We start from the raw sequence: 25016 nt of genomic DNA, 5'->3' as shown, positions 1-25016 counted from the left end.
AGTCCTTGACTTGGGATTTGGACTCGGGGCTATCGAGCGGCGGTGGCGTACAGTATATCACCTGTGGATTTGCCAGCTTGCCTTGAAACTGCGGGGCTAGCTGCTCAGCCCTCTCCTGTACACTAAAGGCACGTCGTGACAGTTGGTCATCAGAGCGCAGCGGTTCGATCTCCTGCAGAATAAGTCATTATTCGTTTACAAAAGAATAGAATAGGAATGGGAAGGCAGAGTTTAGACGTGGAATGGTATTTTTAGTGCTGTTCTACAAAACATCCCCGTGCTCCACGCAAGACCCTGACGTTAGTTCGCCTTTATTTAACCAGGAAAGATCGTAGAGGTTTGCGTTACTGGTTGAAGTGATTTTTACGTGACAGGTTTGCCTGACCTATGCTTACTAACAAGGATGTCACGAATGCTGCACCTTCACATCCCTTATCAACCATTTTTCATTGATCTCCATTTGCCATGCAGTAGAAACACAGGGGCAAATTCAGCCTCGGTCAACTTATGAGGTTAGCAGTCAGAGAAATATTACAATGCAGCGGTCCTTCATGGCAGTAGATCTATCTTAGAGATGAGTGCTGTATAATTCTAATCGAGCCAATCTATGGAAATCAGTGTAAAAGGTGGTCGTGTTTCCAGGAAGCAGAGGTGTGTTAGTGCCAGCTCCACACTGCAGGTCTTTAGTCCCCAGGCAGGAGAGGATACCTGACCAAGAGCTTCAGGGGGGGAGAGGAGGCTTTGCGTGTTCTGGCTGAGGGTTCTGGCTGACAGGTGCCACTGTTCTATAAAGAAACGCGAGGGCTTTTTCTTCAGCTCCAGGGGAAAGGGAGAGGACAGAGAAATGGGACTGTTTAGAGAAGGCAACAGGAATGAGAATGATCAGAATCATGAAGAATTATGAAGTGTACTGGAGTAAACCAACACTGCCACTAAAGACACAAACTATTCACAAATGCAATACATCTAGTAGGCCTATCACTTACAGATAACGGATTGACTGATTCTAGACAGCACGGTTTGGTATTCACCTTTAGTTTCTCGGGTTTACCCTTAAACTTAGCGACTAGCCACGCAGACCTCTCCTGGATGCTAGGGATGTGAATAGGCTCTGGTTCCTCAAGCTGCACGGATTCCCATTTCTGCAGAGCAAACCAAGGTAAGCCTTGTGTGTGTTTACAGTGTGTTTTCCCCAAAACTCGATGACACTGGGTTGATGCAGTTAGCTGGTATGGTTTGCCTAAAACCCTATGAAAGGCTATTAAATATGAGACCACTAACGACAAAGGGCAGACATATTATGTATTCATACTGTATATGAGTTAGCATGGAAGCACTGCTATGGTACAAGAAAACAAACAACAACCGTGCCCAAATGAAACTAGCCCTGAAATGGCACAAGTCATCACCTGCTTAACCCTTTGATTGTTGTTCGTGCCAACCATTAGAGTCTGCCCACAACAATTCCTTCCGTTCTCCCCCACACAATCCGTAGAGACATCCAGTCACACACACTCTGTCTGGGTTGTTCGTTCCCCAAGGGTTAGTATTGATTACAGCAGGCCAATGCAACCACGGTTGTTACCCGGTGAGCCTGAGGTGTCTGGTCCTGTGTGGTCCCTTCCTCCTCCAAACCGTCTCTATCACAGTGCTTAAGGACACACACACACAGACACACACTGAGAGCTAGGACCATATTTCTCCGATCTAGGCCTTCATAAGCAAACCACAGCATGCTATATACAGTGTCAGATCTTCCACTACAGAAAGTATGGCAACAAGGCCCCAATCTACACACTGGTCAGCCACAACATAAGCAAACCCTCTTAAAGTTAACAAAAAGCAACCCACTGACGAGAAGAATGTAAACTAAGACTAGACAGTTTATTTTAGTTAGATTGGAAGTTGTCTAAGAGGAAGGGGAGGAAGAGTCAAGATTTCTACTTCGGCAGCACATTTGGAGAACTTATACAAAGGTAAGACCTGAGAGGAAAGGTATTAGATCGACAAGGAAGAGGACAGGGGAGTATGTCTGGTCTGGTAGGGCACAGACTGGTCACCTGTGAGTGAAGAGAGAGCGAGGAGGTGGAGGAAAGCAGAATGGTTTTCTTAGGGCAGCTCCGTGAGCCCGAACACCACTCTGTACCGCTTCTTGGCTTAAGTGAGGAGAGGAGGACAGGCCGTCACTTGCTGGTGTCACCGACGTCCACCATTTAACACGCACATTCAAATCGATACCATTCAAGGTATCATATTACCTCATCTGAATTCACTTTTGAAGTCAACACACACATTTACATTTTAATATCAATTTAACTCGTGAGTCACATCCACTAGGCTAAAACAATCATCTGCTACAGGGCTACCCTCACCCACACACTCATTCACATTACTACCAGGGGCATTCTACTACACTAAACACTCACGCCAACACTGTTGAACGACACACCAGGACACACACAGCGCACAAAGACCACCCACCGGATGTATGTGGAAAATGATGGCGAATAAACCACATTTCCCAACTCTAGTTAGAATACAGTTAGCAAGCATGAGAGCAAGCATTTTTTCCCCCTTCAACAGCCACAAAAACCTTGTGGATGAATGGGGAAAAGAGGGCTGAGGGAAAAAATATATATTATAATAATATGTATATTTTTAAATCGCATGAGGAGGAAAGCATGAAATACTGCGGAGAGTGAGAGTATACTTATGGAGTACTAATCACTGAAAATGAGTGTGTGAGATGGAAATGTGGTATTGGAAGGTTCTCACTGTCCACTCAGTCTAGATGTTAAAGGTAAACTTAGCTAAATTACTTTGCCACGAGCAGCACCGCAGATATTGAGATGAACGAGATGCAAGATATCATACACGTATTCCTATGGAAAACTACCGATGGCGTATGAAGTATTTGAAGTGGAAGCGCCATATTGCTGAATGGGGCTGAATGGCACAACAACAACAAAGAACGCTAAGGATCATGATGAAAGTGGCCCTAACTAGCAAAGGATCATGATGAAAGTGGCCCTAACTAGCAAAGGATCATGATGAAAGTGGCCCTAACTAGCAAAGGATCATGATGAAAGTGGCCCTAACTAGCAAAGGATCATGATGAAAGTGGCCCTAACTAGCAAAGGATCATGATGAAAGTGGCCCTAACTAGCAAAGGATCATGATGAAAGTGGCCCTAACTAGCAAAGGATCATGATGAAAGTGGCCCTAACTAGCAAAGGATCATGATGAAAGTGGCCCTAACTAGCAAAGGATCATGATGAAAGTGGCCCTAACTAGCAAAGGATCATGGTTGATGTCGTTTTCATCCTGCCTGAGAGACACGTGCAAAGAGTGTGAATGAACCTCCTCGTAGCCTGCCGGCCTGTGATTGGTCTGTGTCTGTATATGGTCCTCTGTGTGACGGCAAATGTAGTAGTCAGAATGGATCCGTATTTAATTAAATATCTCAATTTATAGCAAGCTTTTAAATAATTCACTGTGGGGATCGAACTTGATCACAATAAAACACATTTTAGAGCCCAAAACAGCAGTCAAAAAATGACTTGTTTGGCCGTTCTGCCGATCGCAATTTTCATAGGCTTTCTAGGGCAGACCAGGGCTTTTGGCACCGCTAGGTCTCTACGCAGTAGCCGACCAGAAGGGCTTGTGACGCTCCTGACTGGACACTGGGGGTCTGGTTCACAGTGTGGTAGGCAGGGCACCAAAACACCAGAGAAGTTGAGCCTCGCGCTTCAACACTCTTAGTTGTTGTGGAAACTGTTCCACTATGCTGTTTACTTTCTGCATCTACATCATAGTCGCTGAGTCTACCTTTAATGGCTTAATAGTGTGTTAACTAATAATAACTAATTTAATTGCAGACTATATCCAGCAAATTAACTGAGGATTAGTTTTCAGGGGTCAATCAAGCACAGCTCTGAACTAGCCATGTGTCTCAAACTATTAGACTCTGCATCTATCATTTAAAAAGAACTACACAGAAACGACAAAGAAGCTACAATGATTAGCTAACTAAGCTACATCTTTGATTATTAGCACAATTAAGCTAACTGAGCTCATCTAAAGTGAAAGCATGTCTGTCTATGAAGGCATGAGATGCTAGGCTAGCTAGTAGCTAGCACTGATAGCATGGTTAGCTGGTAAGCTGGAGAGGGGAGATGGCCTACTAGGCAGGGACTACTACAGCGTCAGCCAGGTCAGCAGTACCTGCTCCCCTCTGATAGGTAGGGTCTGACACTTGACCGTCTCCTTATAGCGGAAGCTGAGCTGCTCCTGCTGCTGGGTGCGTTTCTGAGACAATACGGAGGGGGACCGAGAGGGGAGAGGGAGAAGGATAATCCACACGAGACAAGAGAAAACAGGGGAGAGAAAGAGATCGGGACAGGGGAGATGGAGAAGAAGATGGAGAGGGACAATCCACACGGGACAAGAGAAAACACGACGTCACGTCACACACCGTCTGGGTCGAAAAGTCAACGGACGGCACCCACGCACAGCTGCTTATTCTGGCAATACACACAAAACTATCAGATCCAGAAGTTTTAGAACACGTACGCTGACCTTTTCTTGTTGTTGTCATTAACAAAATCGAAACTACTGGTTTCACCACTCCAAAGTCTACAGAAAACGAGACGTGCTATGTCTATGATCAATAACAGTTAGTAAGCTACAATCTGGACACAAAGCTATACAACTGTCAAACACAGCAGAGGCAAGGTTGCTTAGGGGTTAGACTAGGATCTAGGGGAGGGAGGTGAGGCGTCCACTCTTTACCTGTCTCCATGCAGGGACCGGAGCTAGGCGGACAGGCTCCCTGGTGGGGCCCAGGGAGGCAGGGGGAGGGGGCTGCGCCAGGACGACACCCAAACTGGGCAGAGAATCCCCCTTTGACCAGTGGAAGATGAGTGGAAGATGTGTGACAGCCAAAATGGTCAATAACAGACCAGGACACGGTGAGCAATATCCCCATGAGTCACGGTCATGATCCATGGTGGGAGGAGAGGAGATGTTGGAAGAGAGGAAAAATAGAGAGAGGGAAGTGAATCACGAGGAGACATGCTGGTTGGAGAAAAATGTAACTGGGAGAAAAAGACTCAAAGGAAATGGAGTTTGTCATAAGAATAGCATGCTGCCTGTGTGTAACGTAATATGACTACAACATGACATGCATGATTATTGTACCAGCTGGACCAATCTCAGGCTTATAATTGACTACAGGATTAAGGACTGTAATATGGACACTGGCAAATACATGATCAGTATTTCATGCAAAGAGCAGAAGGGTCAAAGATGGGGTGAAAAAGTGAAGCCCATTGGCTGGAAACACCCAACACACAGGCTCATCTTCCAGCCATTCTGGTGGAACAGACACAATTCAACAACAGCAGCAGCAGAATACAATGTGATATTACCACCAGTGGGACTCATCGTAAGTAGGGCTTAGCTCCTATTAAACAACATGTACATAGTCTTCGATGGGCCATTTGTAGCTGGTTATTATACCATTAGGAAAGATGACAACTGAAGACTGGTGAATCAATCATATTTTACATTGTACAAATATGTGACCAAAAGAGAGACCTTTCAAACGTTCGGCACAAAGCTTGTTCACTCGGCACACCACTTGACCTGGGCCATGCTATTTCACTGACGTTTCATCTATTCAATTTACATGAACCAAGTGGTCCTCAGTATCAGCGATCTTAGCAGTTGTAGCGATTGCAAAACGCACAGCCCGCGCAGGCATTGTGGAATGGCAACACTCTGGAATGCTGCCTGTGTCTTTCTATGTCAACAATAGTGGCTTGTGTTCCACTAACCCACATAGCCTTCCCACTGCTCCAGGCCAGCAGTACTGGCCTCTCAGGGTGACTGACCCAGGATCAGGTCTTAGACTGGCTCTGTAAACCCCATTCATGACCTAGTCCTGGAGGAGCAAGCCAATCAGCACAATCAGCACTTCTGTTACCACGGAACAATATCCTGCCAGGCCTGGGACACGTTCATATTAGCATTCTGGGCCCTGTATTCACAAAGCGTCTCTCACAGTAGGAGTGCTGATCCATCTTTATATCACAAATATTCATGACCTAAAAAAGGGAAAACTGATCCTAGATCAGCACTCCTACCCTGAGAAGCCTTCTTCATACAGGCCCTGGTGTTCAACACAATAATACAGTTGTACAGTGCTCCTACACACTTGGCATCACGGGACTATTAGTCATGTTAGACGCCGTGAGATGAAATAGATCTGCATATTTACTATTTGACAAACACAACACTGTGTGCAAACAGAACCGTCACCATGTGATTTACCATCCAGGAAGGCTAGATCCCAAGCAACAGTTCTCATGTTTAAAACAGTTCACTGTCGTCTCTTCCTACACCCAGGCAAGCAAGACTACCCCTTACACCCACCAGACACATAGGAGTCTCTCCATACCTGTCTTTTGAGGCCCTTGGATTCGGCGGGGGCGTTCTCCTCAAACTTGGCGAGGAGCTGGGTGGCCATGGACTTGACTTTGTTGTGGTTCCCTAGAGCTGCTGACTCTTCCTTCATCTTCCTTTCTGTCAGAGCAGCACTGTTAGATGGCCTGTCGTCACAGTTACCCCTCAAAACCTCTTCCTGTTACAAACACATGGACAGGAAGAGACCAGTCGGAGAATAAAGTTTACGTGACAGTTTCTCTCAGTTTGCAAAGCTCCGAAGTGGAGTTCAGCGTCTGAGTTTGAACCCTTGAAAGTGTTACCCACGTCTTCAGAGTGGTCAGCCTGACTGGTCTTCCTCCTCTTCCCCAAACCATCCACCTCCTTCTCCTTTTTGTCCTGTCGATCACATGATGTCACTGGTTATTTCAGGCAGACACCTACTGATTCCTACATTAGCATTAAAACGTGACAGAAACACAGTAATCCGTGTTAAAGGGAATGAGACTGCTGACAGTGATGTAATGGGGTATTTGGTCCTGGCCACTGTGCTTTTCCTACTGTTGATGTGAAAAGGGCTTTATGAAATCTATTTGATTGATTGATTTGAGTCCTGACCTTGGGGTTACGCTTCCGTGAGATAGCGATGCTCTGGCCCAACTTGCTGAGGAAGGAGATGGGGGACTTTGTACTGTTGATCAACGCAGCCTTCTCCTCAGGGCTCATGTTCTGGTCCCCTGAAAATGTAACAGACAGAGAATGTAAGGCCGTACACCAGGGTCGCATTCAATACGGCACACTAATTTAAACAAGTATTTCTCATTGGACAAGTTCAGGTAGGACACTCCCCGGTACAGTCTGTTTGGTGCCGAATTAACATCGAATCAAAGTCTTCTTTTTTGTCACATACTTCGTAGACAACGGGTGTAGATTAACAGTAAAATGCTTAGATTAACAATGCAGAGTTAAAACATTATAACAACATATAAAAATAGTTATCAAATAAAATAACATGGCTATATATAGGTAGCAGAAAATATGTATGCATGTTACGTTTACATTTACGTCATTTAGCAGACGCTCTTATCCAGAGCGACTTACAGTAGTGAGTGCAGACATATTTTCATTTTCATTTTTTCAAACTGGTCACCCCGTGAGAATCGAACCCACAACTCTGGCATGGCAAGCGCCATGCTCTACCAACTGAGCCACACAGGACCTGTGTGTGTGTGTGTTGGGGTGTCAGTGTAAGCATGTGAGTGTGGTGGTAGAGTCCAGTGTGGCTTGGGGTAGAAGCTGTTCAGGGTCCTGTTGGTTCCAGAGTTAGAGAATTTGTACTGCTAGCTGTGAGGTATGGGGCTGTGCTCTGCCCTCCCTTTCCTGATCAGCTCCTTTGTCTTACTGACGTTGAGGGAGAGGTTGTTGTCCTGGCACCACACTGCCAGGTCTCTGACCTCCTCTGTATACACTGCATCATTGTCGTTGGTGATCAGGCCTACCACTGTCGCGTCGTCAGCAAACTTTAGGATGGTGTTGGGGTCGTGGGTGAACAGGGTGTACAGGAGGGGACTAAGCACGCACCCCTGAGGGGACCCCGTGTTGTGGGTCAGCATGGCAGATGTGTTGCCTATCCTTACCACCTGCGGGCGGACTGTTAGGAAGTCCAGGATCCAGTTGCAGAGGGAGGTGTTTAGTCCCAGGGTCCTTAGCTTAGTGATGAGCTTCAAGGACACTATGGTGTTGAACGCTGCACTGTAGTAAATGAACAGCATTCTCACGTAGGCATCCCTTTTGTCTAAGTAGTAGAGGGCAGTGTGGAGTGCTATAGAGATTGCATCATCTGTGGATCTTTTTGGGGGGTATGTGAATTGGAGTGGGTCCAGGGTGTCTGGGATGATGGTGTTGTGTGTCATGACCAGACTTTCAAAGAATTTAATCATCGCAGTACTAGCTGTGCCACTAGAGATTCTGAATTCGAGTCCGGGCTCTGTCGCAGCCAGCCGCGCCTGGGAGACCCATGGGGCGGTGCACAATTGGCACAGCGTCGTCCGGGTTAGGGGAGGGTTTGGCCAGCAGGGATGTCCTTGTCCCATCGTGCAATAGCGACTCCTGTGGCGGGCCGGGCACAATGCACACTGCCACGGTCGCCAGGTGCACGGTCTTACCTCCAACACATTGGTGCGGCTGGCTTCCGGTTTAAGCGGGCATTGTATCAAGAAGCAGTGCGGCTTGGTTGGGTTGTGTTTTGGAGGACACGCGGCTCTCGACCTTTGCCTCTCCTGAGTCCGTAGGGGACAAGAATGTAACTACCAATTGGATACTACAAAATTGGGGAGAAAAAAAGGGGGATAAAAGTCAAAAACATATTTAAAGAATTTGCATTTTATGGATAGATGTGAGTGCTACGGGGCGATAGTCATTTAGGCAGGTTACCTTGGCATTCTTTGGCACAGGGACTATGGTGGTCTGTTTGAAACATGTAAGTATTACAGACTGGGTCAGGGAGAGGTTGAATGTGTCAGTGTAGACACTTGCTAGCTGGTCAGAGCATGCTCCGAGTATGCGTCCTTGAAATCCCGCCTTGTGAATGTTAAACTGTTTAAAGGTCTTACTCACGTCGGCTATAACATTTCATTCAACCTGCACCCCAAAAAACGAAGTTACAAAACCGGCAGGGTAGCCTAGTGGTTAGAGCGTTGGACTAGTAACCGGAAGGTTGCAAGTTCAAATTCCCGGGCTGACAAGGTACAAATCTGTCGTCCTGCCCCTGAACAGGCAGTTAACCCACTGTTCCTAGGCCGTCATTGAAAATAAGAATTTGTTCTTAACTGACTTGCCTTGTTAAATAAAGGTAAAATAAAATAAAATAAAAATACAGTACTCACCTCCGGCCCCAGGGGGCACTGTGTCCTTGAACATCTCGTAGAACTGGCTGAGGTACATGACCATGGAGAGCTTGTCAGGCTCCGCCACCTGGGACATCTCCTTGCCCGTCATGCAAGGTGAGATGCCAAACTCCCTCTCGGCCACATCAAAGCCCAGCTGATTGTTCTTCTGCTGGTCCCGCTCATCCAGGGAGTCAAAGTCACTGTGGGGCAGAGAGAGTCAGGAAAATACCTGGAGTCAAAAGGGGAGTCAACACAACCATCAGCACTGTGAATGTAAACATCACTTGATTTTCCCCAATAAACATGACAAACACACGAAGCAGTGGATGCTGTGGTTGTATAATCTTTATACACTGAATGTACAAAAGTTATGAACACCTGCTCTTTCCATGATATAGACTGACCAGGTGAATACAGATGAACGCTATGATCCTTTATTGATGTCACGTGTTAAATCCATTTCAAAATCAGTGTAGATGAAGGGGAAGAGACAAGTTAAAGAAGGATTTCTAAGCCTTGAGACATGTACATTCAGCCTCTGAATGGCACAAGACAAAAGTTTTAAGAGCCTTTGAACGGGGTGTGGTAGTAGGTGCCAGGGCTGCACCGGTTTGTGTCAAGAACTGCAACGCTGTTGGGTTTTTCACCTTCAACAGTTTCCCATGTGTATCAAGAATGGTCCACCACCCAAAGAACATCCAGACAACTCGACAGCATCCTTGTGGAACGCTTTTGACATCTTGTAGTCCATGCCCCAACAAATGAAGGCTGGGTGGGGGGGGGGGGTAATTAGTAATAATTAAGAATGTCCTTACTGTTTTGAACATCCACTAATGATGTGGATGTCAATTGTTGTGGGTGATAACATTGTATATGAAAAGAAGAAAAAAACATTTAGCATACTTGAAACATCTGTATACAACCTCACCTATATATAACCAATGTAAAACCATTAGCATGTTACCCCCCTTCTTTGTATGTTTAGTGCTGCAGCATTAGTGATGGGAAGTGGGAACCAATCACAGCTGTCTGGGAGTGATTGTGAGAGCATATTTCCCCATCCATGCAGCCCCCGATCATCCTCCCACCATCATCTGGACTATGAAAGCCAGCAGAGGAGAACAACCGCATGGTAACGTCAGTCAGAAGACAAATGGCTTATAATGCTAATCGCTGTGGAGCCAGGAGAGGGTAACAACCCCATCTCACCCCTCGTTGGGCAATGTGTCAGTCTCTGCTGTGTGTGTGTGTGTGTGTGTTCGCACATATACACCCTTTTCCCTGACTCAACAGGCAGTTTGACTGTGAGCTGTCACGTCATTTAGTATGATATACAGACTGAACCAAGGCCTGGACTGCCAAAGCCAGGAGATAAATAACACATGCTACTAACAAACAACGTCGTAAACACAGCAGACATTCCAGTCCAAGGACCATGACAGTTTTAACCCTTTCCTACTAACAAACAACGCCGTAAACACAGCAGATAGGACATTCCAGTCCAAGGACCATGACAGTTTTAACCCTTTCCCACCATCCCGTATATATGTGTTGAAATTGGCAGATTTTGTCATTGGTAAATCTCCTAAATTGGGACGCAGTGGCTGTACAGTAAAATGCTATACATGACATCAGAGCTCAGGTTCTCCATTTAACAGCGCTGTGTGGGTTTTGACTGACAGCCATTATAAACTTGAGCACAGCGCGACAAAGAGATGCCCCCATCCCTCCCGCCAATTTTGCACATTTGTCGTCTGAGTGAGGGAAATGCTGTAAATCGAGAGGAGTTGATGTGCTCTCAAAGATGAGACATTGAGGATTATAATAAATACAGGCAAAATAGGTTCAGAAATACAACATCCAGATTAGAGGTCGACCGATTATGATTTTTCAACGCCGATACCGATACCGATTATTGGAGGACCAAAAGGGCCGATAACGGTTAATCAGCCAATTTTTTTTTTGTGCTTTTTTTTGTAATAATGACAATTACAACAATACTGAATGAACACTTATTTTAACTTTATATAATACATCAATAAAATCCATTTAGCCTCAAGCAAATAATGAAACATGTTCAGTTTGGTTTAAATAATGCAAAAACAAAGTGTTGGAGAAGAAAGTAAAAGTGCAATATGTGCTATGTAAGAAAGCTAACGTTTAAGTTCCTTGCTCAGAACATGAGAACATATGAAAGCTGGTGGTTCCTTTTAACAGTCTTTAATATTCCCAGGTAAGAAGTTTTAGGTTGTAGTTATTATAGGAATTATAGGACTATTTCCCTCTATACCATTTGTATTTCATTAACATTTGAATATTGGATGTTCTTATAGGCACTTTAGTATTGCCAGTGTAACAGTATAGCTTCCATCCCTCTAGTTAGCGCACGCTAGCCATTTCACTTCGGTTACACCAGCCTCATCTCGGGAGTTGATAGGCTTGAAGTCATAAACAGCGCAATGCTTGATGCACAACGAAGAGCTGCTGGCAAAATGCACAAAAGTGCTGTTTGAATGAATCTTTACGCGCCTGCTTCTGCCTACCACCGCTCAGTCAGATACTTGTATGCTCAGTCAGATTATATGCCATGCAGGACACGCTAGATAATATCTAGTAATATCGACCATGTGTAGTTAACTGGTGATTATGATTGATTGTTTTTTATAAAGATAAGTTTAATGCTAGCTAGCAACTTACCTTGGCTTACTGCATTCGCATTACAGGCACTCCTTGTGGAGTGCAACGAGAGAGAGGCAGGTCGTTATTGCGTTGGACTAGTTAACTGTGATGTTGCAAGATTGGATCCCCCGAGCTGACAAGGTGAAAATCTGTCGTTCTGCCAATGTACAAGGCAGTTAACCCACCATTCCTAGGCCGTAATTGAAAATAAGAATGTGTTCTTAACTGACATGCCTAGTTAAATAAAGGTATACTTTTTTATTTAAAAAAATATATATTTTTAAATCGGCGCCCAAAAATACCGATTTCAGATTGTTATGAAAACTTGAAAATCGGCCCTAATTAATCGGTCATTCCGACTAATCGGTCGACCTTTAATCCAGATGTGTATATGTGACTCACATGAGGTCAGGTCTGTAGCGGTGGATGAGGGCACACAGGGCCATGCCACTCTTCCAGGACATGGTGAGATCAGTCACACTGACTTTTCTGTAGCCCTCCGTCTGCCTCTGACACCAGTTTAGCAGCTTGCTGGAGCGAGCTATGGATTCTGGGAGGGGAAGAGCAGAGGATTTTTAGACCACTTTTGGTTATTGGAGATCATTGTCATACATGCAGTGCATTGGGAATGTTTTCAGGCCCCACGACTTTTCCCACATTTTGTTACACTACAGCCTTATTCTAAAATGGATACAATCAAATACATTCCTCATCAATCTACACACAATACTGCATAATGACAAAGTGAAAACAGGTTTTTAGACATTTTTAAAAATTAAAATGATTAAAAATGTAAAAAACAGAAATACCTAATTTACACAAGTACTCAGACCCTTTGCTTTGATGCACCCGGTTTCCATTGATCATCCTTGAGATGTTTCTACAAATTCATTGGAGTCCACTTGTGGTAAATTCAATTGATTGAACATGATTTGGAAAGGAACACACCTGTCTATATAAAGTCCCACAGTTGACAGTGCATGTCAGAGCAAAAACCAAGCCATGAGGTTGAAGGAATTGTCTGTAGAGCGCCGAGGCAGGATTGTGTCAATGCACAGATCTTGGGAAGGGTACCAAAAATGTCTGCAGCATTGAAGGTCATGAAAAACACAGTGGCCTCCATTATAAAAGGAAGACGTTTGGAACCACCAAGACTCTTCCTAGAGTTGGCCACCCAGACAAACTGAGCAATCGAGAGAGGGCCTTGGTCAGGGAGGTGACAAGAACCCGATGGTCACTCTGACAGATATCTTGAGTTCCTCTGTGGAGATGGGAGAACATTCCAGAAGGATGACCATCTCTACAGCACTCCACCAATCAGGCCTTTATGGTAGAGTGGCCAGATGGAAGCAACTCCTCAGTAAAAGGCACATGACAGCTTGCTTGGAGTTTGTCAAAAGGCACCTAAAGACTGAGAAACAAGAATCTCTGGTCTGATGAAACCAAAATTGAACTATTTGGCCTGAATGCCAAGCGTCACATCTGGAGGAAACCTGACACCATCCCTATGGTGAAGCATGGTGGTGGCAGCATCATGCTGTGGGGATGTTTTTCAGCGGCAGGAACTGGGAGACTGGTCAGGATCGGGGGAAAGATGAATGGAGCAAAGTACAGAGATCCTTGATTAAAACCTGCTCCAGAGCACAAAGGACCTCAGACTGGGGTTCACCTTCCAACAGGACAACGACCCTAAGCACACAGCCAAGACAGGAGTGGCTTCAGGGGGAAGTCTCCGAATGTCCTTGAGTGGCCCAGCCAGAGCCGGACTTAAACCCGATCGAACATCTGTGGCGAGACCTGAAAATAGCTGTGGCGCAACACTCCACATCGAACCTGACAGAGCTTGAGAGGATCTGCAGAGAAGAATGAGAGAAACTCCCCAAATACAGGTGTGCCAAGTTTGTTGCGTCATACCCAAGAAGACTCAAGGCTGTAATTGCTACCTAAAGCACATCAACAAAGTACTGAGTAAAAGGTCCGAATAATTAAGTAAATGTGATATTTCTGTTTTGTATTTTTTATACATTAGCAAAAAAAAATCTAAAAACCTGTTTCTGCTTTGTCATTATGGGGTAAACAACAATTTAATCAATTTTAGAATAAGACTAACATAACAAAAAAAAGTCAAGGGGTCTGAATACTTTCCGAATGCACTGTATATAGTTGCCAACCCTGTTAGTCTCATTGTCATTGTCAGACTACGCTATCTCATAAAGGTGACGGAAAAGCCTATGAGAGATTAGGGAAAGTCACACTAAGAAACATTTCAAATTGTTAAAAATTGTATTAACCTTATTGACGATGCAAGTGACATTCCACCAGGTTAGTGAACACAAAATAAATCAAATCAAATCAGCCCATCAGTCAATCCATCCACATAGCACCAATCACACATGACACATATGACAGTCATGGCCGTTGCTTGTTTCTACAGTTAAGGACTATTAGGACGGAACCTTCTGATAAACCCCATGCATTTGGACTTCAGTCATTCATGTTACGTAGCAAATGTTTCTCAAGCAGGTAATGGTCTAGGATGAAAGCAATTCATTGTCACATTTCAGTGATTGCAATGAAGACCAGTTCCCAAAAAACAAGAAACTTTCAAAAACAGACATTCATGAAAATGTTATAATATGAAGTTATCTAAATAACTGAATACATTTACTCATATTTGTTTTCATTATAGCTTAATTAATCAGGGGACACATGAATACAAGAACAGTCATGCAAACACTACTCACCATTTCGGGTGAGCTTGGGTGTTGACGAGTTGACTACATTCTCCATTTCGATAAGCATTTCCCTACTTGAATCCCCTGTGTCTATGAGGTGTCGTACCTGAAAACAGGGGGGTGGGGTTGGAAGATGTCCTTAGGTCAAAGCTAGGGCCAGGGTTTTTTACCAGGTCACGTATCAGCCGGAAAAAAACTCTGGTTCTTAGTAACAACCTAGGCCGGAGTATCCCTGTTCAGGTCAGGTGGTCAAGACACACTCCTGGCCCACCTCAAATGGGATATCATGCACAGAAAAGTATGGGTACTTCAGTACCAGAGGTTGACCGATTAAATCGGAATACCTAGGATAGGATAAAGTAATCCTTCTCACCCCCCCTCCTCCCCTTAAAATATTTAGATGCACTATTGTAAAGTGGTTGTTCCACTGGATGTCATAAGGTGAATGCACCAATTTGTAAGTCGTTCTGGATAAGAGCGTCTGCTAAATGACTTAAATGTAAATGTAAATGTAAATCGGCATGGCCAATTTCATATTTTCATAACAATCGGAAATCTGCCTTTTTGGACGCCGATTATGGCCGATTACATTGCAACCCACGAGGAAACTGCGTGGCAGGCTGACCACCAGTTACGCGAGTGCAGCGTCAAAAGGACCTTGTGGTTGAAAAGAGCTAGCTAGCATTATACTTACCTTACAAAAAACTAGCTTGTCCTACGTTGCATATAATCAATGCAGTGCCTGTTAATTTAGCATCGAATCACAGCCTATATCAACTCCGCCAAAAGGGTGATGATTTAACAATAGCACATTGCAGAAAAAAGCACAATCGTTGCACAAATGTACCCAACCATAAACATCAATGTCTTTCTTAAAATCAATACACAGAAGTATATATTTTTTTAAACCTGCATATTTAGTTCAAAGAAATGAATGTTAGCAGGCAATATTAACTATGGAAAATGTGTCACTTCTCTTGCGTTTAGTGCAAGCAGAGTCAGGGTATATGCAACAGTTTGGACCGCCTGGCTCGTTGCCAACTGTGAACTAATTTCCCAGAATTCTACATAATTATGACATAACATTGAAGGTTGTGCAACGCAACAGCAATATTTAGACTTAGGGATGCCACCCGTTCGATAAAATACGGAACCGTTCTGTATTTCACTGAAAGAATAAACGTTTTATTTTCGAAATGATAGTTTCTGGATTTGACCATATTAATGACCAAAGGCTCTTATTTCTGTGTTTATTAGATTATAATTGAGTTATGACTTGACATTTGATAGAGCAGTCTGAACGGTGGTAGGCAGCAGCAGGCTCGTAAGCATTCATTCAAATGCTTTCCTGCGTTTGCCAGCAGCTCTTAGCAATGCTTGAAGTACAGCGCTGTTTATGACTTCAAGCCCATCAACTCCCAAGATTAGGCTGGCAATATTAAAGTGCCTATAAGAATAGTCAATAGACGCGTCAATATTCCTATAATAACTACAACCTAAAACTTCTTTATTGGAAATATTGAAGAACTGGAATATTGAATCACCAGCTTTCATATGTTCTGAGCAAGGAACTTAAACGTTAGCTTTCTTACATGGCACATACTGCACTTCTACTTTCTTCACCAACACTTTGTTTTTGCATTATTCAAACAAAATTGAACGTGTTTCATTATTTATTTGAGACTAAATAGATTTGATGTAATATATTAAGTTCAAATAAAAGTGTTAATTGTTCATTCAGTATTGTTGTAATTGTCATTATTACAAATACAGTTGAAGTCAGAAGTTTACATACATTGGAGCCATTAAAACTAATTTTTCAACCACTCCACAAATTTCTTGTTAACAAACTATAGTTTTGGCAAGTCGTTAAGGACATCTACTTTGTGCATGACACAAGTAATATCTCCAACAATTGTTTACAGACAGATTATTTCACTTATAATTCACTGTATCACAATTCCAGTGGGTCAAACGTTTACATACACTAAGTTGACTGTGCCTTTAAACAGCTTGGAAAATTCAAGAAAATTAGGTCATTGCTTTAGAAGCTTCTGATAGGCTAATTGACATCATTTGAGTCAATTGGAGGTGTACCTGTGGATGTATTTCAAGGCCTACCTTCAAACTCAGTGCCTCTTTGCTTGATATCATGGGGAAGTCAAAAGAAATCAGCCAAGACCTCAGAAAGAAAATGTAGACCTCCACAAGTCTAGTTCAACCTTGGGAGTAATTTCCAAACGCCTGAAGATAACACGTCCATCTGTACAAACAATAGTACGCAAGTATAAACACCATGGGACCATGCAGCCGTCATACCGCTCAGGAAGGAGACAGTCTGTCTCCTAGAGATGAACGTACTTTGGTGCGAAAAGTGCAAATCAATCCCAGAACAACAGCAAAGGACCTTGTGAAGATGCTGGAGGAAACAGGTATAAAAGTATCTATATCCACAGTAAAACGAGTTCTATACTGACATAACCTGAAAGGCTGCTCAGCAAGGAAGAAGCCACTGCTCCAAAACCACCATAAAAAAGCCAGACTACAGTTTGCAACTGCACATGGGGACAAATATAGTACTTTTTGGAGAAATGTCCTCTGGTCTGATGAAACAAATATAGAACTGTTTGGCCATAATGTCCATCATTATGTTTGGAGGAAAAGGGAGTCTTGCAAGCTGAAGAATACCATCCCAACCGTGAAGCGCAGGGGTGGCAGCATCATGTTGTGGGGGTGCATTGCTGCAGGAGGGACTGGTGCACTTCACAAAATAGAAGGCATCATGAGGAAGGGAAATTAAATTGATATATTGAAGCAACATCTCAAGACATCAGTCAGGAAGTTAAAGCTTGGTCACAAATGGGTCTTCCAAATGGACAATGACCACAAGCATAATTCCAAAGTTGTGACAAAATGGCTTAATGACAAAGTCAAGGTACTGGAGTGGCCGTCACAAAGCCCTGACCTCAATCCTATAGACAATTTGTGGGCAGAACTGAAAAAGCGTGTGCGAGCAAGGAGGCCTAAAAACCTGACTCTGTTACACCAGCTCTGTCAGGAGGAATGGGCCAAAATTGTGGACGCTTGTGGAAGGCTACCTGAAACGTTTGACCCAAGTTAAACAATTTAAAGGCAATGCTACCAAATACTAATTGAGTATATGTAAACTTCTGACCCACTGGGAATGTGATGAAAGAAATAAAAGCTGAAATAAATCACTCTACTATTATTCTGACATTCCATTTTCTTGTGAAAAAAAAGTTGTGATCCTAACAGACATAAGACAGAATTTTTACTAGGATTAAATGTCAGGAATTGTGAAACTGAGTTTAAATGTATTTGGCTAAGGTGTATGTAAACTTCAGACTTCAACTGCATATAAAAATTGGCCAAGTAATCGGTATCGGGATTGAAAAATCATAATCGGTAGACCTCTATTCAGTACATCATGCTCCAATCATAGTCATACAGTCATATGTTCTCAGTGTATACCCTACCTGGTTGGGCCTGAGGAAGTGGAGGCTAATATTAGGGTAGCGCGTGGTGGGGTCCACACTGTAGTGACTGAAATTCTTATTGATGTTCTCTGGCGTTGTCTGAGGCAGCAAGCGATATATGCTCTCCCTAAAAAAAGAAAAAAGGGGAAACCATGATAATTGAATTATAGAAAAGCACATGGGAGAAGAACAGAGGATTCAACACATTCCATTCAGAGCTCCAAAAGCTCTTATTCTATTAGTAGTACATTAATAGAGGAGGGGCTGACAGTGGAGCCTAATGCAGACGCTTTTCCTGGTAGAGCACTCAGAGATAATGGAGTATGCGTGTATGTAATATATATATATATATATCACTCACACACGCCGTTATATTCACAGTAACCCGTCAAAAGTTGACACACCTTCAAGGGTTTTTCTTTATTTTTTACTATTTTCTACATTTTCTAGATTGCAGCCCCAATAAAAGCTTCACAGAGTTCAAGTAACACACACATCTCAACATCAACTGTTCAGAGGAGACTGTGTGAATCAGGCATTCATGGTCGAATTGCTATAAAGAAACCACTACTAAAGGACACCAATAAGAATAAGAGATTTTCTTTGGCCAAGAAACACGAGCAATGGATATTAGATTGTTGGAAATATGTCCTTTTTGGTTTTTGGTTCCAACCGCCGTGTCTTTGTGAGACGCAGAGTAGGTGAACGGATGATCTCTGCATGTGTGGTTCCCACCATGCGTATTGCTGGTGACACTGTCTGTGATTTAATTTAGAATTCAAGGCACACTTAACCAGCATGGCTACGACAGCAATACGCCATCCTATCTGTTTTGCGCATAGTGGGAATATTGTTTTTTTCCCAACAGGACAATGACCCAAAACACACCTCCAGGCTGTGTAAGGGCTATTTGACCAAGGAGAGTGATGGAGTGCTGCATCAGATGACCTGGCCTCCACAATCAGCCCAATCACCTGACCTCAACCAAATTGAGATGAGTTGGACCGCAGTGAAGGAAAAGCAGCCAACAAGTGCTCAGCATATGTGGGAATTCCTTCAGACTGATTTGTTTAACACTCTTTTCTTTACTACATGATTCTATGTGTTATTTCCTAGTTTTATTATTCTACTATGTACCCCTTTTTTTACCGGTACCGTATATGTTAATATGAGAGAGCGAAAGAGGGGAATTATTTGAAAGCTTATTATTATATTGCCAACATGGCTAGCTAAGTTATAAAATAAAATCCTACAGTGTTAGGCTTACAAAAGTATGTGTGTGTGTGTGTGTGTGTGTGTGTGTGTGTGTGTGTGTGTGTGTGTGTGTGTGTGTGTGTGTGTGTGTGTGTGTGTGTGTGTGTGTGTGTGTGTGTGTGTGTGTGTGTGTGTGTGTGTGTGTGTGTGTGTGTGTGTGTGTGTGTGAGCGCATGTATGCGACTGTGAGCATGTATGCAACTGTGAGCATGTGGAGTGTGTGTGTGTATAGTATGTGTGTGAGTTGAAGTATGACGTGGGAGTATAATGTGTGTGAGTTGAAGTATGACGTGAGAGTATAATGTGTATAATGTGTGTGTTATAACGTGTCCCCTCCCTCACCTCTCAGCCAGCACGTCCAGAGATGTGTTCCCCTGGGCCCAGCTCTTCACCATCCAGCCGGAGTCCATGGCTGCCAGGAAACCCCGGGCTATACCAGTGCCCATGGGCCAGAAGGGCTGGGGAGAGGGACAAACACAGTAACATGGTGAAGTACGCATACACTTTTTTGGTTACTACATGATTCCATGTGATATTTCATAGTTTTGATGTCTTCACTATTATTCTACAATGTAGACAATAGTACAAATAAAGTCAAACCCTGGAATGAGTAGGTGTGTCGAAACTTTTGACTGGTACTGTATACAGTACACACACACACACACACACACACACACACACACACACACACACACACACACACACACACACACGTTACGTTTTATATATAAAAGTGTCTGTTTCAAGCAAGCAAACGTCAATACTGAAATCGCTCTCTAAATTCACTGACATTTTTCCAACACTCTTGGTCACGCTGATTTTCACTCCCTTTCTCATTAATTGTAAATGAATGAGCCAGTCAGACTCTACCTCATCCACAGTGACTGAGAATATACCTTCTTAGTGAGACTGAAACACCCTCCACCCGGTAGACCCCCCCCCTCACCTCCAGTAGACTGTCCCCCACCAGAGACACCAGTAGCTGGCGCCCGTTGCGTTGGCGTACCAGCGCCGCGTTCTCGGAGGCGTACATGCAGGTGAAGTCGAACATGGCCACGTCGGGCTGGCCATAGTGGTTGATGGCAAAGTCCAGCGTGGGCAGCTGGTGGTTGGTGGAGAAGTCTGCGGCCTCGCGGGCGTAAGATAGCAGAGCTGCCTGGTCCACGTTAGCCCTGGAAAGCAGCATCTCTGTGTCCGCATAATCCTGGAGACATGAAGAAGTGAAGACGGCTCAAATGACGAGAGGAAGGGAGAGACACTAATAAGAGACTGTCGCGCACAGAGAATGAGGCATGACATCCATGCAGTGGATGGATATTTTCCACAGGAGGTTAGCCTGCACCACCAAAGCAGAACTTTGATTCCGAATCAAGTCAATAACATTCGAAAGTTATATTGAATTTAATCACTTCTGGCCAAGTTTGCAATGTCTCCATAAACAAGTATTTTAATTCCCAATATAAAAATCTAAACATCTAAACACCCCCATAGTCAATTATACTTTACTGTGTCCGATATGTCGCATCAAATGAAGGCATGCTCTAAATGGACTGTTCTTTGAAAGAGACCGGTAAGAGGCACATTCTTTTCCTTTGACTTTCCCTGGCTAGGCTGGGTCTGGCAGTGTCGGGCTGGCTGACTGGTGAGCCGGATGGGTGGAGGGGGAGGTGAAGGGCGGAGCATTTGGAAGATCGGAGAGAGTGACTTTCTATTTCACGGTGCTAGGGGGAACAGTGTGGACCCGACCCACCGCACCCCTGCCTGCCGGTTTGTTATGGTCCTAATCACGGAATGACATATAGAACCCCTATTCCTTCAATAGGATATCTGTGGGCCTAGTCTGTAAAGATTTGTCATGTAACTTCTAATGTGTATGACCTTTTATTGTGGCATAAACACAACCGGTGTTTGTCATCGGATTGTCAAACAATAACTTCAACGTTCTCCTTTACTAAGCCACCGGCTCCCGTTCATCTACCGGCATCATATTCCAGCCTCCAAACACAGTGATGAATAGAAAGAGACATCTGTTACACAAAACACCACAAAGTGTCATCGGGCCCGGGATTTATGGGTCCGCTGTTGTCTGAGCGCGTCTCGGTGTCATCTTTTGCCACGTTCACGTGCTAGTCAGAACTCTGACATTTCCCAACATTTTAACTGGTTGTAGCTGTGCCGTGTTCAACCAGTTAGCAAGTCGAACGAGTCAGAGTTCCTTAGAGCCGACTAGCACGTAAACGCTGCATCTGCCTTGGAAAAATGTCATTGTCCCCATCGAACCACATTGCATTTTGGAGCACAGGAAATACCACCTGTTTTCAAGTCCATTCTCTCATGTTTCATGCCTCTGACCTGCCGAAATGATAAAAAGTGGTGTAATAGCCTACAGCTTTCTTAACATTTTGTTTGAATTATTGTGATAGGCTCATGTTTTGCCGGTACGGTGTACCCCCAAATATTTATTTTGCCGGGATGCCGTACCGGGACGCCTTACTTTCACCCTTGATCATGTCCCCGCTCAGCCTGCAGCCCGGCCCAACTCATCAGGATCAGATTCATTAGTGCACACTGTAGCAAAACTTTTCCAACGGAAAAGGAAAACAGGCGTTTGTTATTGGACAAGTTCAGGTAATCCCTCCCTGTTCCAGTCCATTTTCTTCCCTTTGGTGCCTAATGAATACGACCCAGCACTGGACCTACAGAGCCTGTTCAGCCATTCAACCTCCTACTGTACTGGCCCCGATGACCGCTGATTAAAACTCACATTCGGTGCCAATCCGATTATCAAAAGGGTTAGCATTCCTAATTACTCAAATGCCTTCATAACGAGTGTTTGATTGGGTCTGTAAAATATTACCCTTTTTTCCCTCCACAAAGTAAGATCGAAATACAGCGGCAACTTTTACTGGAACATGAAAGCTGAACTTCTAAAAGAGGTCCTGATGTCCTAAACGCTAGAGTGACTGCCCACTCTAGTCAAAGGAAACAGCAGTGTTATGAAGTGTGGGGACACAAACTCTCATTAAGTGTGGTTGAGCTGGCGGTTTGTTCCTGGTACAGTTTTGGCTTGGTCTGGCCATTAGGCAGGAACACAGGCACACAGAGACGGAAAGTGACTGAGTGTACAGTTCTGAATGTGTGTGCATGCATGTGTACGAGAGAGACATCTCCAGACGTGTCTCTCTCTCTCACCCTCTGATCACTCACATGCAGAATGACTCCCTTCTCCAGCAGGCTCTGTTTCTTGGCAGTCATGACAAAGTAGTGCGTGTCATCCTTGTAGTAGACAATGTTTTCCAGGTCAATTCCTATCAAATCAATAGAAAGAGATTGGTTTACCAAAAATACATTGCAAAACTATGTATTTTCTACGGTTGCTCCTATGGCTCCTCCATTGACAGTCTCTCTGGTTGTCTTTGTTATAGGAATGGTGGACAATGAACCGAATACCCCACCCGGGACCCTAGTGGTTGAAATGTTATCGAATCTCAGGTCCATGTAACTACAGCTGATAAACGAGAGGACCCGAATGGACCTGGCCACGGCTCTGCATAGCTTATAGCATATTTATTTTTATTCTACTAAGGTGAATTTATTGTCTTATAGAAGGCCTAGCCAACATATAAATATCTATTTGTTAAGCAGAAGAGCAACTTGGCTGATAATGTTTTTTTGTCACTCTGGTCCAATCGGGTCGAGGACTTCTCTCTAACCATTGGATAAACCATGCAGATAGGAACTGACAGGCTCTCAGAAAATACATGTGTATCACCTAAATCCATACACTCCTAATATATAACAATCTGTAAAATGTTACTTCGAGCCTACAGCTGTAATGCTTAATAACTTGTTATAAGCACCTATGAGCCTTTATAATATCTCATAACGACAGTTATTACATGTCGTCTCCCTATGGAGCAATAACTGACCCGTGGCTTCGCGGAGGTCCTGGAAAAACTTCTGATTGAAGATGAAGGCCACTCCGCTGATCTCCTCCACCTTGGCCTCGGCTGTGGTGTTCCTGTTGATGAAGTTGGCTGTAATGGCAATGGCCAGCTTGCCCCGGAACTCCTTCCTCCTGAACCCTGTAGGGGAGAGAGGCGGGGGTCAAGGGTTCATTATGTAGACAGTGAATGAGTCAGAGGTCAGGCGTCGAGAGAACAAATGAGCCACATTAACAGTTGCCTTGTATTACAAACTCACGTTCGTAAAAGAGAAGAGAACAGGACAAAAAAAGGTTGCACCATCAGTGTCTGTTCCATCAATATAACCAGCCATTCTTTTAACCATCTCATGTAAGACTGCAGGCTGAGAACGATCATTGCATGCAGTGACTACTGGAAGCAGTTTCCCCTCAGGGCTAGATGGGTCACAGCAGTCCACACACTACAGGGCACCCAGAGCGGTTGTGAGGGCTGTTATGAGCTCATACAGGAAACAGACAGCCAATTCACCCGTTCATGCTCTGCTCCAGAGAGAGAGGCCATGGAGGAGTGCTCTCTAAAGATGGATGGAGTGAAGGAGGGCACAACATGTGCACAACAAAGCAGCAGGAAAAGTGGAGGGCGAGAGAGAGGGGGCGAGAGAGGGGGCGAGAGAGGGGGGAGAGCGAGAGAGAGGGGGGAGCAAGAGGGGGAGAGAGAGCAAGAGAGAGGGGGGGGAGAGATAGGGGGAGAGAGGGGGAGAGAGAGAGAGGGGGAGAGCAGAGGGGGGAGAGAGAGACAGGGGGGAGAGAGAGAGAGAGAGAGAGAGAGAGAGAGAGAGAGAGAGAGAGAGAGAGAGAGAGAGAGAGAGAGAGAGAGAGGGGGAGAGATAGGGGAGAGAGAGAGAGAGAGAGAGAGGGGGGGGAGAGGGGGAGAGGGAGAGAGGGAGAGAGAGGGGGGAGGGTGAGAGAGGGGGAGAGAGAGGGAGGGGGGGGGGGGGAGGGTGGGGGAGAGAAAGAGGGGTCGGACTCGTAAACGAACCACAGCTGTGTTTTTGAGGGCTTCAGCTCTCATAGTGTTTTACACAACTCATTTTAAAACAGATCTGTTACTTTGTTACTTTCTACCTGCCAGCGTGTTTCTCCTCCCATCTGCCCCAATGATGACATCAAACTCCAACTCGTTGACTGGGTGTGTCCTGGGGAGGACCTCAGCCCTCCATCCTATCCCTGCAGAAACACAACACGGGGAAATACACAAGACGTGTATCTGTGTCTTATTTAACATACGACTTGACTGCACTGAAAGCAATGGGAATATTTTCCAATAGATACCACTCAGTTAGCACTGTCACATACAGTAACATATGGCCCTTCCTTATCCCCTTAATGTCTTGCTATAGAGAAGTCGTGTCTTGTGACGGCTCTTAACGCAGTTCCATAAACACATCTCTTACTCTCGTTCTCCTGGTCCTCGGGGGGCTCGATGAGACCCTTGAACTCCGCATTGACGTGGATCTCGATGCCCAGGAGCAGGGCCACCTTCAGCAGCATCAGCTGGAGCTGCCGGATACCTGCACAGAGAGTCAGACGAGAT

General features: G+C 44.5%; 1 protein-coding gene across 16 annotated transcripts in view; it reads right to left on the bottom strand.

Annotated features, from left to right (window-relative positions):
- The window catches only part of mical3a (microtubule associated monooxygenase, calponin and LIM domain containing 3a), a 154831-nt gene that overhangs the window by 37638 nt on the left and 92177 nt on the right, over positions 1-25016 (bottom strand). For 11 of the 16 annotated variants that reach the window (XM_046310612.1, XM_046310602.1, XM_046310627.1 and 8 more), the window contains 19 exons: positions 24877-24993; positions 24548-24649; positions 23427-23582; positions 22705-22805; positions 20444-20701; positions 19840-19955; positions 18244-18370; positions 14756-14852; positions 12414-12561; positions 9330-9532; positions 7063-7181; positions 6772-6843; positions 6461-6643; positions 4792-4902; positions 4225-4308; positions 2061-2156; positions 1586-1651; positions 1032-1142; positions 709-816 (listed from right to left, as the gene is read on the bottom strand). In XM_046310612.1, coding sequence (XP_046166568.1) covers positions 709-816; positions 1032-1142; positions 1586-1651; positions 2061-2156; positions 4225-4308; positions 4792-4902; positions 6461-6643; positions 6772-6843; positions 7063-7181; positions 9330-9532; positions 12414-12561; positions 14756-14852; positions 18244-18370; positions 19840-19955; positions 20444-20701; positions 22705-22805; positions 23427-23582; positions 24548-24649; positions 24877-24993 — 2375 coding nt within the window. The remainder of the gene's footprint in view (positions 1-708; positions 817-1031; positions 1143-1585; positions 1652-2060; positions 2157-4224; positions 4309-4791; positions 4903-6460; positions 6644-6771; positions 6844-7062; positions 7182-9329; positions 9533-12413; positions 12562-14755; positions 14853-18243; positions 18371-19839; positions 19956-20443; positions 20702-22704; positions 22806-23426; positions 23583-24547; positions 24650-24876; positions 24994-25016) is intronic. The other 5 variants (XM_046310708.1, XM_046310732.1, XM_046310717.1 and 2 more) reach the window with 2 other exon arrangements.

Source organism: Oncorhynchus gorbuscha, linkage group LG02 (assembly GCF_021184085.1).
Source record: "Oncorhynchus gorbuscha isolate QuinsamMale2020 ecotype Even-year linkage group LG02, OgorEven_v1.0, whole genome shotgun sequence".
Lineage (NCBI taxonomy): Eukaryota > Metazoa > Chordata > Actinopteri > Salmoniformes > Salmonidae > Oncorhynchus > Oncorhynchus gorbuscha.
This window is presented reverse-complemented; position numbering and strand designations above follow the sequence as displayed.